Below are 18,993 nucleotides of genomic sequence, written 5' to 3'. Positions count from 1 at the left end.
TTAAACGATCCACTTTCATTTGGACGACGATGCAGAGACTGAGTGCTCAGATGAATGATGAGTCATGCAGCTGGAATTCATCATCAAACTGTTCATTTACTATAGAAAAGCTCTGAATGAGGATGGTTTAGGCACAAAGACTACACATATGGATGTGTTTAGTGGGTGAGAGGTTAGTGACTACATGAAGAAACTGACTGTTAACATTCATTCATTCATTAACTCATTAATTAATGAATTAATGAATTCTCCTTTTTTTATTTCACACAAATGAGTGTGTCATTGTGTCTAACCCTCTCATAAAGATGATGTAAATATGAAAGGATGAGACTTGCAGGTTCATCTCTGTGTACTTGTGATGTCGATGAGGATGAGAGTGTGACTGGGCAGAGATGAGGTTCTGAAAGTAGGGACACTGGGACAGACACTGGGACAGACACTGGGACAGACAGTCTCCAGGTCAGGATCAGGATCAGGAACTAACAATTACATTTGATGAACTGTGATTCTAAGCCAGAGGCAGGAACTAGAACATGAAGGCGTACGCACACACGCGCACACACACACACACACACACCTCCTCTTCCTCTGAACTGTCATGGTAGCCCTGGGCTATGGAGGCGGTCAGGGAGGCTGCTTTAGGCTCCAGGTAGCAGAGACACAGTGCCAAGGGGAAGGAGAGAGTGAGGGCGTAGGGGACGGAGAAGGAAGTGGAGAGCAGGAAGAAGAAGATGAAGAGGAAGCAGGGGATGAGTGACGGTGACTTGATGGGGAGAAATTTCTGCGCACAACAGGGGAGGAAGCGCATCTCTGACAGGTCGGGGAAGGTGATGTAGCCATCCTCGTCCAGGATGGAGGACAGGTCAGGCAGGTGCAGGGAGAAGGAGAAGAGCATGCCGCCACGGCTCGTGCCCTGCTCCAGCCTCTGCTTGCGGGCAGACAGTAGCAGTGCCTGCTCCTCTAACAAGGCGGCTCTGCGGTCGGCGCGGGCTTGGCGGCGGTGGCACCCGTTGCTGCTCTTGGCCGGACTGACCGATGAGGCGCGTTTACGAGCGTTCTCCCTGCGCCGCCGCCTCACTTTGGTTAATGAAACGGGAGATGAGGGGAGTGAGAGCTCAGAGCGGAGGGGGTCGCTTGTGTATGCATGATGGGAGTACTGACGGAGGGTCCACACGGGGATAACATATGTGTGTGTGTGTGTGTGTGTGTGTGTGTGAGAATGGAGGAGAAAAGGGGACGGGAGGTGAACACGCATGAGCACACACACACACAAGTATAGTGTGGGGTCAAAAGAAGAACAAGAAAAGAAAAGCTTATTAGTAAAGCGCCGAAAAGATGAAAGCACTTAGGGCTAATTCTACTGCAGGGGGTAAAGCTGAAAGCAATTGTCTTCAGCCACAATGTTACTAATAAAAAAGTTTCTTCAGACAAACCAAATAAAAGGAGACAAAGAAACATGATGTTTCTTTGTCTTTCATATTTATTATTCTTTTATCTAATGAAACACAGATGTGACGACAGCAGGTGTCTCAGTGTTTACCTTTGTGTCGTGTCTCTGCTGCGTCGAGGCAGCGAGCTCTGGCGTCTCTGCTGCGTCCTCCTGCTCCGCTTGCTCTTCCTCTGCTTTCTTCTCCGTTGTTACCGTGGTGATGATGTCTCCCTTGGCCATGATTTTGGCCGTCCCATCTGCGGAACTATCCTTCATCAGAGTGTCGTGGTTCTCTGTGATGGGAGCTGGAAGGACATAGGACAGAGACAGAGGACAGAGGACAGAGATGAACGTGAGCGGCTAGAATCACATTACATGTCATTTAGCAGACGCTTTTATCCAAAGCGACTTACAATAAGTGCATTTAAACATTTGGGTAAAAACAAGAGCTAGAAGTAAGTAAGAGCTTCAAGTAAGACTGTAAACTATAAAGTGCTAGTCATAAGTGCGATGTATAAGCAAGTGTTTCTTTTTTGTCGTCGTCGTCTTAGTCGAGGTAGAGTCAGAAGAAATGTGTTTTTAGTCGGCGGTGGAAGACGTGGAGGCTTTCTACTGTCCGGATGTCGATGGGGAGCTCGTTCCACCATTTGGGAGCGAGGACAGTGAACAGTCTCGAGAATCGTTTCACTGAGTCTGAAGGAAATTATTAACGGTAAATTAAATCACATGACGTCACAAAAGTGTGTCAGACATAGAAGCTTTGCCAGCACCGACACCTTAAAGTCTAACAAAGGTCACAATAAGCCGTGTGTGGTCAGAGCGGCGGCTGCTGGAGGAGAGGGAGGAGTCAGTGATCAGGCAGCTGGACAGAATCAGGTTGTAACGTGGTTCTGGTCTCCTGCAGTAGGCTGGGTCCAGAGACGGGCTGCAGGAACCCTCGGCCTCAGTGACGGCGGTGCTTTATATTTTTGATTTTTGATTTGTTTGAGTCACGTTTTTGACAATAAACATGAGAAGCACAGACTCTTCCATGGTCCCTGAAGCAGCCGTGAGCTTGAAGCTCACACAGTGGTTGCATCTTGTTTAACTGTAATTTGCTTCAGGTCTTTTCTCATCTTATTCAGAATGTTCCACATGACAACAATGTGAGAAATGAGAAACAAGCAGGACTGAAAAGAGAAATTAAAGTCATGAAACTAAGACTAAGCCTCTGACAGAGGGTCTGACTCCAGATCCAGATTAATACTGATCAGCTTCTTTCATGTGAATATCTATGATGATAACATTATTTATGGTTTCCAGGTTTGAGAAACACACTGAAAAGACTGCTCGTCACCTCCGTCTAAGCTGCGGGACATGTTGTAGCGTTTGCTGGAGGAGCGTTCGAAGAGCGGAGCGGGTCTGATGATTTGAGAGCTGGCCCGGCGGGTCTGAGCCTGCGTTCTGCCGCTGTAGCGGAACTTGGAACCGAGGGTCAGGAACTTCTTTGGAGGAGCCTCAGGGGACACGAGCCTGTGACCAAACACACACACACACACACACACAGAGAAACATCTCAAAATAAACATTACACAGAGTCACTACTGTGAAGAACCCAGGAGAACATGATCTGTGTTTAAGGTTCAGCCCTATTTAACTACCACTACATAATTACAGGTGTTTATCAGTGACTTTGTTTTTACATTACAAAGGAAAACAAAGCAGCATATGTTAGGCTCTCTCTTCTATGAAGAGTTTAAAGATATACCGACTCTCTGTAATAAGATTTATGCCTCAGGTTAATCTCTTACATTACAAACTTATTTGTGAACGTGTTTCTTATCATAGCCAAAGATCCTCTATTGTTTCTCACCTGAAAAAGGTGTGGTGTTCAACGCAGACCTTCCACAGCCGTTTGGCAGCGCGGTGATTTGGCAGTTTGAAACCGATAGTGCTTTCAAACTGCTCAAACTGGAATTCAGATTCAAACAAAAGGAAGGGTGATCAGATTCATATGTCGTTTTCAGCTCCTTATCACAGTTGTGGTAACAATACAGTACTGTTGTTCTTATGTTTGTCAAAGTCTGTTATCATAAGCATTTGCATTGGAATGATTGATGATTGATGACATGTTTTATGATTGATAAAACATGTGTTTATAACGCTCACGCACGTCTTCAGAAACATGCTGTACACACATTTTTCAGAGCACATCATTTGATATATATATATACATATAGATGTATACATATATATATATATATATATATATATATATATATATATATATACACACATATATATACACACACACACATCTATACATATATGTATATATATATATATATATATATATATACACACATCTATATGTATATATATGTACACATGCTCAAAATGATTGTTTCACTTTTTAAAATCCCATTAAACGAGAGAGAGACAAGTATCTAAGCAAACCAATGTGTGTCTGCAGAAGAATAAGAAATGAAAAGCAACAGAAATTGGTCCAAATATGCAATAAACCTAACCGTTAAAGTCTTAAAGTAAACTTTCAGAGCACGCCAAGCCCAGGTCATTTTACTGCTTCATTTGAATCCATCTAATGTAAACTACTTGGTAGCTATTTATGGTGAAAGAATTACAGTTACAATCTCCAGCTCCTTTGCACATGCATAATCAAATCTGTGTAAAGAGATGTTGGATTAGGAAACAAGTTCTTTTCATCAACACATTCAGAAATGACTTTCACCCGATGGCAGAACTTCAGACTTGTGCTGAACCCATTAAAGTTGAGACACAAGTGCAGTTAAAACAGTGATCTTAGACAGCAGATACAAAGAATCATGACTGACACCAATAATGACCCAACAGCTCAGCTCTGGCCTTTCCTGTAAATAACTGAATCCTTTTCATTTCATTAACGATTAGCACGTGCTCCTCACCTCGCCAGGCCGGATTTTGATGTAGAAGTTGTTCCTCTTGTAGGAGATCTTGAGGATTTTGGGCCAGGCGAACCTGTTGATGCGCAGCCTGTCCCTGTAGATGAGGAGGCCACTTGCACAAACCCCCAGCATGATCTCCACACCTTCAGAGTCCTGAGAACATCACATGTACACACACACAAATGTCCAGTTTGTTTACTGGTAAGAGATTAGAGGGAGACTAAGACAGAATCAAAGATCATCTCAAAGCCTCAAAAACAAACAAGATCTTCTTTTCCTGTTTTGCTAAACAAACTATGGGAGGAATTAAGGAGCAAAGTGCAGGATGGAGTGGACTGGTGATAATGTCGGTGTGAAGCAGGCAGGTGCAGACTCTTATCTTCTCTATGCAGGCTGTGTTCATGTTGGAACGGTGTTGGAACACATAAAGTGAGTGTGAGTGGATGAAGCCACAGTGAAGTGAAGGGAAAATGGAGGATGAAGCACAAAATGATGCTCTTCACTGCAGAAGCATGAGATAATGATTCTGAGGCTCTGGTCCAAAGTGACAACAACCAGTCTTAAATAACAGTGGGACGCATGAAGATCAAGTGTCAAGTGTGTATGTAACCATGCACAAGGAAAAACCACACACACACACTCACTCACACACACACTCACTCTCTCTCACACTCACACTCACTCTCTCTCACACTCACACACACACTTGGATATGGGATGCAGCCTCTTACCTCTCCCTCAGCTGGAGCCAATTCATAGAGACTCCCTATCAACTTTGCATTTAATGAGAGAGGAGAGAAGACAGAAGAGGGATGCTGGTCTGATGTGTATCAAAAAGTGTGAGTCACAGAACAGACACTGAGCACTGATGTCGTCTCAGTCACTGATCTCCTCTATTCTGATGTAAATGTTCTCCATCACTCACATCTACGCTCATGTGACCTTCAAAGTACTTCATGAATAAAGGATTCATGTTGGGACTGATGATGCCAGCAGGTCCTGCCGTCGTTACTGCCTGTGTTCTAATGATGGACTGCAGACCCCGCCCCTCCACCCTTTAACCCCAGATCTGCAGAAGCCAAAGTGATATCATGCCAGTCAGTCAGCAGTGCAGCGGAGGCGTTTCTGTGGCAGCCATGATGTTTCTGAAGCAGCGGTGTCGCGGTGGACCACAAGCGTCACTTACTGACTGCATGATTTGGAATGTGTTATTTTAAAGTTGCAGATACAGAACACAAACACATCTTATTACAAATCTCAGAGACGACCACATTACTGGAGACATGATACCACTAACAGCTCATCCGAGTAGCTGGTTAACTTGTATTAAGGCCTGGGTCATACTTTACCCATCTGCCCGTGTTCATGGTGGTGACAGTGGCAGAATCGGCACATACATGCAAACATGTTCCCTGTAGCATTGAACTTTGCAGTCCAGTTGGTGGCATGCTCTTGTTTTGGTCAAAAGCGACTGCGAAGGTCTGTCAGCGCGCACATTTTTGTAAAAAGTCAGCGCTCAAAGAAAACTGAAATAAAAAATGGGGGCGAACTCCTGGCGAGAGGACCGAGTACGCTACACCTACGTGAAGCCTTCATGAACGGAACCATGGAAACAATACGATAATGATATATATCGCGATACTACCACGGAGTATTAGGGCCACATTGAGAAAAAAGAAATTCACAGACTTTGAGAATAAGGTCTAATTTACGAGATTAAAGTTGTGAATTTATGACAATAAAATAGTAAATTTACCAGATTAAAGTCTAATACTTATGACAATGTGATGCTGATGTGCCAAAAGATTAAGTATCTCCTTGTTTGTGAAGTGCAATTCCACGAACTCTTCTCTTCTAAAACAACAGGTTACAATATTACGACTTTATTTACTTAAGTCGTAAAATGTACAAGAACAAAGTGGTAAATTTACAAGAATAAAGTGGTAAATTTACAAGAATAAAGTCGTAAATTTACAAGAATAAAGTGGTAAATTTACGAGAATAAAGTCGTAAAACTTACGCGCACCAACACGCCACAAGTGAGAGTGAGGCAAAAGGAAAACTTTGGTGAAGTTAGTTTCATGTTCGATATTCAACAGACATTGGCTCCGCCTCCAACAGCAGCTCTTCTGTCAGGTTCATGCAGTGTTTGTTGGTTATACTGTATCTACTCACTACCCACTGATAAGAAGCAAGAACACAAGAGCTAACTCAAAGCTAACGTGATGTCAGCATCACATCAGCAGGTGATATTACTTAAACAGAGAGCAATAGTCAGCAACAGTAGGTATGAGGAAAAACTGACCCATTTATTATTAACCAATAGGTTACATCAGCTTTAACCTTCAACATAAGAATGCCATGTTCCGGAATGGACTGCTTGTATCGGAGCGCTTATATCGGAGATTTTAGAGGCAGTCCGACATAATCCGATACTCGTTTTTTGGCTGATATCGGACCGATATCTGATATCAATATCGGATCGGGACATCCCTCGTAATAAGTGCATTTACAATGTATTGTCATTCTCTTTTGAGAAGCACAAACATCTCAAAAGAGAAACATCATTATGCAGTTTTATATCCAGATATATATCGTATATCTGGATATAGCCTAAAAATATCCAGATACTATTTATGAGCCATATCGCCCAGCCTTACAGAAATCATTATTTGATTTATATTGAATGAAATATCAATCAATCCTCATTTTATTTGTATGACCAGACCTCAAACAATTCTACTAACATTTAGAATCTCTTTTATCATTTATTCTGAAAGGAGGAAACAACTTAAAAAAGAGATAAATGAACAATGTTTTTGAGACAATGTTACCAAAACCTGCATTTGTACTGTTATGATTAGCCATATTTTTTTAAAAATGTGATTAAGACACAATGAATTTTTTTAGACACATAGTCAAAGATTGACAGTGACTTGTTACCTTGGCGTGGTGCAGGTCCACACCGTACATGGATAGCTTCTTAGCATTTTCCAGGAAGTGCATCTCTGCTTCAGCTGGTGTCATCCCCCTGACACGACAAGACAGACCAGGTTCAAGTTAAAACAATATCAGATTTCATGCTTTCATATTAATATGAGAGACAAGTCCAGGGAGACCTAAATCAGGGATAACTTTAACTGCAGTGCTACAGACTACCATGAGTGCATACATGGCCTTCAGAGAAAGCCTGAGACAGGATGACATCACATTACACACAAACCACTGTGACGTAGGGACAAAAACAAGAGGAAAGACGGCGAGATCCATTTATAGTGAGACAAAAACACACTGTCTGCAGCCATGTTGCCTTTCAAAGCAGATCATTAATTGTGGATAGTGACCTCACTATCTTCAGCGTATACAGCAAAGTACTACTACTACTACTACTGACTACTACTAATGTATTTGTACATTCTTTAATACTCTGCTTTGACATTTTGCACATGCAGCAAACGTTTTATATTCATATTGTCTATAATGCACAGCCATCAGGAGCAACATGGGGTTAAGTGTCTTGCCCAAGGACACATCGGCATGTAGACTAACAGAGCTGAGAATCGAACCCACAACCTTGGAGCTGAAAGACGACGTAAATGTGTAATAAAGTGATTATCGACCAACATAACCCAGCAGATACTAAAAAAATCATTTATTTTTATTAATATGTACTAAACCACAAATCTTCATGCTTGATAAAACAAACCTAACAAACCTTAACTATTCTTAACTCTTTCATAAGCAATAAAATTAGGATAATAAATAACACTGAGACTAACTTGTAGGTCTTGTGGAGTTCCATGACCTTCTCCTCCAGCTCTTTGGTTTGGTTGGGTGCAAAGCGCAGTTCGCTGATGTAATCGCTGGCCAGTTCTTCAGGGTCATAGTCTCCCAGTTCAGACTGCACTGTGTAGGAGCCCAGCACAGTGTGGGTGGCAAAGGAGCAGGGCAGGCGACCAGACACCACATCATCTCTGAGCTGCAGGCACAGGTAGTACCTGCGTGACCAAAGACCAGACGCAACTGTAGCATCATTCTCACCACATTCATAATCAATTATTTTCCCTTTTAAACGACACTTTTTGACATGCTAATCATTAAAGATAGAGATGAACTCACCTTGTGATATCCTCGGCCAGCTGGGTGGGGTCTGGAGGGTAAAACTTTACGTTGAATGCAAAGTTCCAGGGACCAGCTGGAAAAGACATTTAATCATCAAAATCAGCTCAGACGACAAAACACTTTCCAGGAGAAAACGCTTCACTTATCGACTCTGAACGACTACAAAACCCTTCAGTAAACAGTGGGACTTACTCCTAATCTGCTTCTTCAGCTCCTTGGAAGGGTCCAGCCAGTTCTGAAAACAAACCAAAGCATAAATCATCACCTGCTTGTGTCCAAGTAAGTAGGACATATTTTTTTTTTACTATTTTGACAGAAATCCAAAAAATGTACTAGACATCAACTTTAGAAGAGAACATTGTTACATAAGGACTTTTATTTAGTGCTTCCCTTTAAAATGAAACTTTAAAAGTTAAGTATAGAGCTACACATAGTGATTATTATGTTCATAATCATTTCATAATGAATGCGATTTCATTGTTTGGTCCATAAAATGTCAGGAAATATTAATCATGTTTCCCAAAGCTAAATGATTCAGTTTTAATGATTTTATACAAAACAGAAAAACTTGAAAATATTTACATTTAAGAAGCTGAAAAATCAAATAACGTGTATAAAAAGTATAAAAAAACGATTTATCAATTATCAAAATAGTTAATGGTTCATTTTAAAATGGATTAATAATTGATTGCAGAATTAATGAATTTTATTTTGTGGGTCCTTCTAAAATGAGAGTTTACAGATGTGTGTTTTTTTCTTACCTTCTGGTTATCTACATCTTTGTATGTGATTCCAAAGTAGTCTTTCTCCAGTAGATTGAGGTGATCACACATTTTATCAAAGAGCATTTGTCCCTTGGCTCGTTTCTGTGAGAGGGGAAATAAAAACTCCACATCAGTTCACGTCCAAGAAAGCAATTATATCACAAGGACTAAACTTCTTTTTTCTGTTTACAATAACAGCATGATGATGCAGCATATTACACAGCTGCATGATGGAGCCTTTTCTGCACTGAACAACAATCAACATCATCAGTAGCACGTTGGAGCAACTCTAAATGAATTATTTTCCCCTCCTCTATGAAAAATAACTCCAAACTCCCGAGCTCGAGGTGAACCTCACTTATGTGAAGGCTCAACACCGACAATGCCAGTTGTCATCAGCTGATTTCGCGTGACTTTGGACTCATTTCATGGGGGACATTTTCAGGCCCAAACTGCCACAACACAGTAGCTTCCTGCTTCGTGGAGATAAAACCAGCTCCTCGTGTCTGGATTAGAGCTGAAAGTCACTGTTACAGTTTAGCAGCAGGATTCTTTAACACTCTGATGCATTGGTTGGATTCACATGGAGGCAGAGAAACGCCCACATATTCCACAGTATGAACACACACACACACAACACACACACACTTAATGAGAAAACTCAAGTGCATGTGCATAAAGTGAACAGGGCTATAAAGATGCTGGAGGGAGAGTAATCCTATCAGAAGATCTCAGAGGGAATTAGCACAGTCATGTCAGATTATTGCTGCCCCGCTGTGACAACACTTAATCCCAGCTCTAATGACGGAGTCTGCACATGCACAAAAACACGCACATGCAACAGTGTGAGTGTGATGTGCAAACCTTTGTTTTAGGCTTAGTCCCGACTTTGGATTCTAAAATCCCACATTTTGTTTTAGTATGATTTAATGAAGGAACACAAACTTCCCCTCAAACCATGTATTAAAGGTTTGGGTAATAATTAGGGATGGGAATAAGATATCCTAGAGTCTGGATATTGTCATATTGTGATAAGGTATCTGTCATGACTTTTCCTGCATTTAAAGGCTGTGGCATTGATTTATTAAATTAAATACAAATGCACTATTACTTATTTTATACAGTTATATTGATATTGAAATATTGACCATATTTATTGAAAATGATTAGGTTATTTTAGAGAGTATTTACAGTATGTTGTCACTCACCTTCCAGAGAAACAACCTGTGTGCAGCTTTATATCCCCATATATCTAGTTTATTGGCATATAGACAAAAAATCCAGATATGATCTATATCATGATATATTGATTTCAAAAAAGTATAATGTTGTTTTTATTGCTCTTTGGTTGTTTGTTTGCCTTCCATCAGTAGAATGACTTAAGAATTCCTGATAATGGGAGGGGCATGGCACATTGATTTGGACTTGAAGTGGATCCAATATTTCCTTTTATTCCATTTTCATTAGATCTGGCAGAGGTCTGTGCTCTCTGAGTGCCGCCCTCGTCAGTTTCGGGGAAGACCATCGTATCATTTGATCTATGCAATTTCAGAAAAGAATGAAAAGTGCTCTTCATATTTTCCTTCTAAAGATCGGCAAACTTCATAATGTCTTGTAAACAAGGACACAGAACTCCAAGAACTATAAACTATGACCTTCAATATTGTTGATTGTACGTTCTGCCATGTCGTGTGGAAGAAGACTAAAGATGTACAGGGATTTTTAAAGCTGCACTTGTGGTTTCTAATCATTTTACAATGAAGTTATTTTTCCCTCCTCCACTGAGAAATAAGACCTTCTGAAGTGACATGCAGGAGACTCAGCAGTTCTGTGTCAGTTCAAAGATAGAAAACCGATTACCAAAAACATTTTTGCCAGAGGACAAAACTGAGTTAAGCTGGAAAAATGCAATGTCGGGATAAAAATGGATAAAAATGTTAAATCTCGACATTTTGGGCCGCTTTCAAATGATGTTGGACTCCCTGCAGTTATATATGGATCCTCTGAACCCGGTCTTATTACTGTGTCAAACACCATAAGCTGACACACTATGGCTTAGGTCTTTTAGGACTATTTCATACAGTTATTTTTAAGTCAAGTTTGTGCATGTCACAGTAAGAAGCCCTCACCTCACCTCACCTCACCAGAAGACTCTTCTGGTCAGAGGAGATGTGAGAGGCTGCTTCTTTACTTCAGCCTGCACACATTTTAAGAAAAGTACAAAGTACAAAGCTGAAAGTCTCCCAACTTTGAGATAAAGCTCTGGTTTGTATTGTTGGGAAGGAAACATGCAAGAAAGTGAAATGTCACTGGTCACTTTGATTTGTTAATTCATTGAAGTTCACAGAAATGGTGAGTGTTTGAAGACAGACTGCACAGCTACTGTTCTGTTCAAGATCCAATACTACAACAAAAGGACTGATTGAAGATGTTGTGTTAGAATAGACAATATAGAGACAAACAACCATTCACACCTACAGTCACTTTAGAGTGCCCACTTAACCTCGACATGTTTTTGGACTGTGGGAGGAAACCAGAGAACCTGGAGAGAACCCCCACACACACACACACACACATGCAGACCCAACAATACCAGCCATTACACCACTGTGTGACCTGGACTTATGATCAGTTCAATTTAGCGTGTTACTTTTCTACAATAACTCAGCGACTTTATGTCTAGGGCAATTCCATCAAACATTTATTTTATATTTAAAAAGTACCATTTTACTGCATCATCTAAACTCCAGCCAAGAAAATAATGAATGCTTTCAACACTTCAACTCGCTCTCTTGTTGTAAACCATCATGATTAACAGCCACCTCATGCTCTAAATCGTCTCTAAACAAACATCCCGTCCTAATATTTAACTTTTAAGATTCACATTTAAAGCACAAAAACATGTTTTTTTTTTTTACTGACGCTCAATTTCTCTCAGGATTCATTTCTTTGAAATAAGAACTAAACATTTAAGGACTGTTATATGAATGATCATTTTTTTCCTCTGGAGACGACAGAGAAGAAAAGCTTTGGAGGGAACAATTTGGCATGAAATCCATGAAAGCTTATTCCTAAGAAAGGTTGCCCAAATACCAGATTTATATTCTTTTATATTACAGCAGGCCAAGTGTCACCAGATTGATATATGGAGGAAACCAAATGCAATTTCAAGCTCCTTAAAAACACTCTTTGTAGGACACATTTTTATATATGAATATGAATATGAATACAGAAATCCAAGCTATTCTACATGTTATGTTTAAAAACAGGACTAAAATAATTCTGTTGCAAAAACTCTGTTCCTTTTGAAACCATGAATGCCCCAGGTCAGCCAGTTCTATTGTTCTTCTCTTTTGAAGCGACCACATGCAAATAAAGCATGTTTAATTGTCTCTGAACGTCCATGCTGGCACAGATGGCTGGTATAATCCACCATGTCCCAGTCTCAGTCTAGTTGGGACAACCTCATCTACTACACTGCTCTTCCGTGATACTGTCATTCTACAAAAAGCTCACCTCCACATCGAGTGTGTAGTCGGAGCCGTCCAGCAGGGTGACTTTACACTGCATGATCTTCACCTTCTTCACTCCTCTTAAAGGAGACTTGGACAGATGACTGATGGACGACCTGTGGGATTCCTGGTCGTCGTCCTGCGGCTCCTGTGCCAAAGAGACAAAGTACAAATGACCACTAATGAGTATGTGACGTATGGTAACACTTTATCTGACACTCTGTATTTTCACAGTGTATTAGCAAAAGTAGAAAAACACAGTCACTGACAGTAATTATTTAACATTGTGATCTTTGATAAAAAACTGTCACATGGACCAAACCTAAAAATAAAGTGAGTGTCCAAGCAGGTGCCACTGAGAAGACCTAGAAGTGGACCACCCTTTTGTCTTAAACAGAATACAAAGGCTTTCTGACTGACTTTAAGATCATTATTATTTTTGTTGCCTCTTTACTCACACACAAAGGGAATTTAAAACCTCTTTTCATTCTTCTGTTGCTCATTTTTATCTTGTTTGTCAAATAATTATGATCACTTTCAGATATCAGTAAAAGAATTAAAGAGAAAGCATTGTTTAAAATTGAATTGCATGAAACGTGCAGATATTTCAAGCCTTTAATGGACGATTAATGAGTGACATATTTAAACAGATGTATGGAACTATTAACGATGGCCATTTCATTCATACGTGCATCTCATATGAGAGATTAACAGTGTTACAACATCCTCTTCAATAGCAAATGTTACCATGACTCCTTACATAAAATATCACATGACAGTAAAAATGAAAATGAGCACTTAATAATTATAAATAGGGCTGAAGCGATTATTATTCTATAACTAAATGTATAATCAGTTTGAATGAGTTTTCTCATATTTTCTTAGAACAGGTGAGTAAAGAAAGATTCACTTATTCATTTTAAGAACATTTCTGATATGATACATTTTCATTTTTGGCAACAAACATGTTCACTTTCATAATATGAATTTGTCATTGAATGTATAATATTATTCAACAACTCTATTTTAATGTCACTGATTATTTGTGCACTCACAGCCACACCCTGTTTAAGATGAACATGAGAACATCAGAAAATGATAGTGATTAACTTCCCTTTTATCTTCACAAGTACAGTCAACAAAACCTCCGGATGTACAGACACATTTTGACTTTTGGACATAAAAAGCATTTTTGTGAAATGTTGTCATTCTTAGTAAGTTAATCTTTGAGCTTTGGCCAAAAACATGTTTGTGAAGTAAAATTCACTTTATCTTTGAGTTCAAGTCAATGTTTGTACTAAAGTTGAAGTGATAATGGGTTAGACGGGTAACCCAAAAACATCTGGCTATGGCTGCTGTAGAGACACAGGAATACATCTAGTACTAAGGCTCAGATAGAGTCAGAGAACCTCCATACACTGAAACCTCTTACAAACAGTTTTCACTTTGGATTTTGAAACCATTTCCTGTTTTCCAAGTTTTACCTGGTGAAAAATAAACACAGGAAGAGGCGTCATACCTTGTGTGCAACGGACAAACATGTGCGACAGCTAAACAATCACAAGTATGTGCACACCAAAGTGACGCTGCTAATAATAAAGAACAAATCTGTATGCCTGTGCAGCTGTTCCTTTCAAGTGCTAAATTAGGGAAGAGGCTCTGGTTTTTTTAAAGCATTGGAAATTCATTCTGTGGATCCATTACACAGGAACCATGGAGGTTGTTTGGACTGGAATCTGCAGACAAGCACTTAGTGTTCAGATAAAAGCTAAGCTAAGCAGTCTGCTTACAGAACATGGACAAGCTACAGGCTGCACTTACTGCTGTCCTGCTTCTGTTTCTCTGGGCACACGTGTTCATGTATGTTCATGTATGTTCATGTATGTTTGTGTATGTTCCTGTATGTTCATGTATGTTCCTGTATGTTCCTGTATGTTCGTGTATGTCAGCGAGCATTTTCCACTGGTCTTAGTTCGATCTGAGATAATTAATTTTCTTTCTTTTTTTGTTGGTCCATAAAATGTTGAAAAACTGATTTTTCCCAAACCTCTAAATGATGATGTTCTTAATGTCTTATTTTGTCCATAAACCACAATTATTCAGTTTTAATGATTTATTTTGTTATATTGAAAACCAGAAAGATAGGATTAATGTTTATTAAAACTGGGTCATCTATGTGGTAGAAATGTGAACTCATTTAGAGAAGTGACAAGAAAGTGCAACAAATGTATTTTTGGCTCATGTGGATCAACGGCAACAACTCCCAGAATGCACAACATACATACAACATAACCATAGGCCACACCCCCTGCTTACCAAGTGTAGTGGGAGTACTAATTGAGTAAACACACAGTTGGCAAATAAATGACAGACTTGTAAATTACTCTCATTTTTTTCTCTCAATATGGTGCTAAATTGTATCGGGGTATGCAGTTAAAACAAGGAAATGACAAGCAGTAAGTTTCCATCATCTGTCAGTCAGCAATGGAGTGCGTCTTGTTTTAATATTGAGTAAAAGTTCTCTGTTATTGTATTATTGTCCAGCCCTACCACAGCCAACATGAATTAGAATTTTTTAATTTAAAAAAAGCTGTCAAACTTATTATAGCGCTCATCCTGAGCATCAACAGTCTCTTTATAGACACAGGAGCTGAGTATGTTCTTCAAGACGACCGCAGGATCCACTCCACGCTGTCTCTGCAAAATAATGAGCACAGCGTCAGCAATGCAAACTTTTTGCGCCTAAAGTAGCATAGATGTAAATGCTCTTTAAAGATGCTAACGTTAGCTCAGCTGTCAACAGAGATGAACATTGTGGTAAAAATAAATCTGAAAATACAAAACAAAATACTCACTTTACACTCAGACGGCTGTTTCTCCCCGCTGGCTTTGCCTGGTGTTTTCCATTCACCTTCAGGAGCATGAACTCTGTCTCCAGCAGCCATCTATCCATGTGTGGCACAAAGCTGGGCTACTCTGTTACACATACTGCCGTTTCCTCGGTCAAGACTAAACTGACATTCACGGCAGCACAAGGACTCTCTGTCTGAGTCCATAGACACACAATGTGAGCACTGATACCACCACTCTTGCCCCTTAAGCCAAGTTTTGTGTTGGAGTTTGTAAAACAGAGATTTTCCATTTTTAAGTGCATATCAGTTCTAGATATCAGTTATCAGCCTCATTAACTAGAAATAATCTATATTGATATCGGCTCTGAAAAAACGATATCAGTCAACAAACTAATGTCCTGTTTACACATTTATCAGAAAAAAACACACACAATTGAATCCCTGAGCAAAATATTTATGTCCATCTTGTTAAGACGTGAGTAAGCATGGAGGACGATATTCCACGTAACAACTGGCTGGACATGATGAAGGACCAGTTCAGTCAGTGCAGTGATGTCTGACCTGTTCTTTCCTGGCAGGAGTGCTGTGTCCCACAGCGGCTGGAAGCTGCTCCGGCTGCTTCTGAGGTGAAGCGGGGTCGGAGGCTGCTTTAGTTTTCCCCTTCTCTGTCTCGTTGGTGTCCTGCGGCTGCTTGGCCTCAGAATCTGCACCCGTTTCAGTTGTCATGGTGAATCCGGCTGGAGGGAGAAGAGGAAAAACAGACGAGTCAGCTGACTTGTAATGAAATGACGAGCAGCTCTCTGATGAAAATCCATACATGTGGATATTGTTTGACAGCGGAATCATTTTTTTTAGGTGCACTTTAGTCCTTTTTTCAGCAATGACAGTGTCAGCAGCTGATAATGTAAAGTGCTCACACTGCTGGCGCTCTGATATGAAAACCTTTTACTAGAGATGGCATAATACCACATTTTCTTGTCTGATATGGATGCCTATATTACAAATCTGAGTATCTAATGACCGTGATTTCACACCTTTTAAACTATGAAGATGTTCATAACAACACATTTGCTGTCTGAAGAACTTTATTTATTTATTCAGGGACTGGATAAACAGTTTTATTTTATGACTCAAATATATTCTTCATGAATCATTTGGTAAATTTCACATACACAAAATACACACGTCAACACAAATGTCTGCAAAACCAAGGTGACGTGTACTGTCCTTCTATAAAACAGTATTCAGTTCACAGTGATCGAAAACAGTCAAAGTAGTTGTTTTCAAGAATCATGCAAAGTCCAGTCCCATCCTCTGATCCTGGTTCTTTATGTAAAAAGAACTGCACTAAAATGCATTAAAGGGTTCCAGACTGCAACGAGCAACATTTGAGACAGTGTGAGTCAATGTGACATCACAGCTAAATGTGCCAGTTATTTTAAGAGTGAGACTACCGTTTAAAGACAGCAGTCATCATTCATTCATTATGTACCGGTATACTGGCCAGCACCAATCATCTATCATCTATAATATTTAGTGTATTTCATGATTTTATGCAACATAATAAATATGATGATTATAATTGCAACAGCCTTTAAAACCAGGAAAATCCATCACAGATCTCTTATCATCCATAATCTTTTCTCATGTCATGATATACAGTATATATAGATAAAATATCACTATATTACCCTGACCTGGCACATACCTCCATTCATGACATAGCCCCTCACATTGGGAATTTAAACACAAACATCCCAAGTATGTGAACCTCTCTTGTAAATGTCTATCATAACTCAACCTTCTCCCTCTGTCATACCAACATAAACACATGCTGTCCATTAAATGTGTATAACCGAGTAATGAAATATCTAATGAGCAGTTTCACCAAACAAAGATGGAAGATGGGTCGGATCACACTGAGTCTGTGCTAATTGTACCCACAGGCATTCAAACTGGGGATGTGTGTGTGTTCGCTGGACAGAACACTGGGGTGCGTAGTAGAGATGCCAGTCATTCTGCTGTTGGCATGCTTCTCCCTAAGCACTATTTATAGGGTCGTGTTTACGCCAGGGCAAGATTATTCGGGGAAGGGATCGGTGACTTGCAGCCGTGGTTGAGGACACCGCTGAAGACCATGCTCTGGGCTGAGGAGGTCATCCCCAAACTTTGATCAGACTGAAGAACCAATGGAACAAAACATCAACGTATTTTACAATCTACGTGCTGTAAAAGTAATAAGAAAACTCACTGACTCACTCCTGATGTCACAGTGAAGGACACTGGCAGCCACAGCCTCCATTACTTCAAAATATCTACTGATACTTTTCTTCATGTGATGAAGAATGAAAAACTGCTACTAACACAGGGTTTGACCCCCATGAAGTAAAAGAAAGCAAGTAAACGACAGCAGTAAATCTGATGAAAAATGAGTCGAGTGTCTTTGTAGAAGCAAAGGTCACTGAACGCAACATGCTGATCAAACGCTTTTTGAATTATAGGAACTTGTGGTGCCATAAAAAAGGTTATAAAGATTACTAAATCCACACAACAGGCGTGAGCTGCAGTAATGTGAGTGATGCAGTGATGATGATGATGATGATGATGAAGCCGCAAGGTGCAAACTCCATCTTTGGCTTTTAAAGCTGGAGTGTATAGCTTTCTAATGTCGCCTATCAGCCCGCTTCCAAGTATTGCAGTGTTTTATTTTTCAAGAAAAAAGAAAACTGTGATGTGTTTTCCATCCCGACTAATTAGTTTAAGGTGAAAGCATCACAGCTACGTCAGTTAAGTGAGCAGCAAACGTGAGGTGACATAAATGTTGACTCGTTTGAGGAACATCTGTTTTTATGATTGATCCAATTCATATTTGTAACTCATCATCTTCTTAAATGTCCGAAAACAGGGAATAAATCCATAAAAGTATTCAGGTAACAGTGATCTAAAGAGTCAAGCCAGTTGTTTTCTACAATTACACAACTTGTAACAACTGCAGTCTCGTCCATCATCAACAACTACACATCTAAAAGAACCAAAAAGACACAAAAATGCCAGTTACTGACCAACACACAAGGCAAGCAACACTAGGTTAAGTGAGACAGCAGTGAATTAATGTTCCCTTATCTCTGAAAACCAGCTTAAGGAACTAACCCTAGTTTTCTCGACAGAAGTTGCATAATGGCACTTTTAAATAACAAGCTATTTTTTTACCACCAGTCACAAAAGAGGATTGCGACAGGATTATTTTTAAATATCTGTCCAGTTACAAGAGATTTAAAATTGTCTTTTGGCTAATTCCGGTGCATTTATGACACTGTCCCTTTTAACTAAACCAAACAAACAAACAAACAAACAAATAAATAAATAAATAAATAAATAAATTAGTAAAGATTC

The 18,993-nt window shown here is 39.8% G+C and overlaps 1 protein-coding gene across 22 annotated transcripts in view; it reads right to left on the bottom strand.

Annotated features, from left to right (window-relative positions):
• Positions 1 to 18,993, bottom strand: part of epb41l3b (erythrocyte membrane protein band 4.1-like 3b) — a 46,130-nt gene that overhangs the window by 11,189 nt on the left and 15,948 nt on the right. For 11 of the 22 annotated variants that reach the window (XM_058613895.1, XM_058615513.1, XM_058618447.1 and 8 more), the window contains exons 2-12: positions 16,162 to 16,337; positions 12,753 to 12,896; positions 9,234 to 9,338; positions 8,665 to 8,707; positions 8,470 to 8,545; positions 8,130 to 8,348; positions 7,294 to 7,381; positions 4,351 to 4,503; positions 3,282 to 3,379; positions 2,766 to 2,941; positions 1,541 to 1,734 (exon numbers count right to left, since the gene is read on the bottom strand). In XM_058613895.1, the coding sequence (XP_058469878.1) occupies positions 1,541 to 1,734; positions 2,766 to 2,941; positions 3,282 to 3,379; positions 4,351 to 4,503; positions 7,294 to 7,381; positions 8,130 to 8,348; positions 8,470 to 8,545; positions 8,665 to 8,707; positions 9,234 to 9,338; positions 12,753 to 12,896; positions 16,162 to 16,326 (1,461 nt within the window). In that variant the 5' untranslated portion in view covers positions 16,327 to 16,337. Of the gene's footprint in view, positions 1 to 577; positions 1,157 to 1,540; positions 1,735 to 2,765; positions 2,942 to 3,281; positions 3,380 to 4,350; positions 4,504 to 7,293; positions 7,382 to 8,129; positions 8,349 to 8,469; positions 8,546 to 8,664; positions 8,708 to 9,233; positions 9,339 to 12,752; positions 12,897 to 16,161; positions 16,338 to 18,993 lie in introns of all 22 variants that reach the window. The other 11 variants (XM_058652811.1, XM_058652184.1, XM_058612461.1 and 8 more) reach the window with 2 other exon arrangements.

This window comes from Solea solea, chromosome 1 (genome assembly GCF_958295425.1).
Source record: "Solea solea chromosome 1, fSolSol10.1, whole genome shotgun sequence".
Taxonomy (NCBI): domain Eukaryota; kingdom Metazoa; phylum Chordata; class Actinopteri; order Pleuronectiformes; family Soleidae; genus Solea; species Solea solea.
This window is presented reverse-complemented; position numbering and strand designations above follow the sequence as displayed.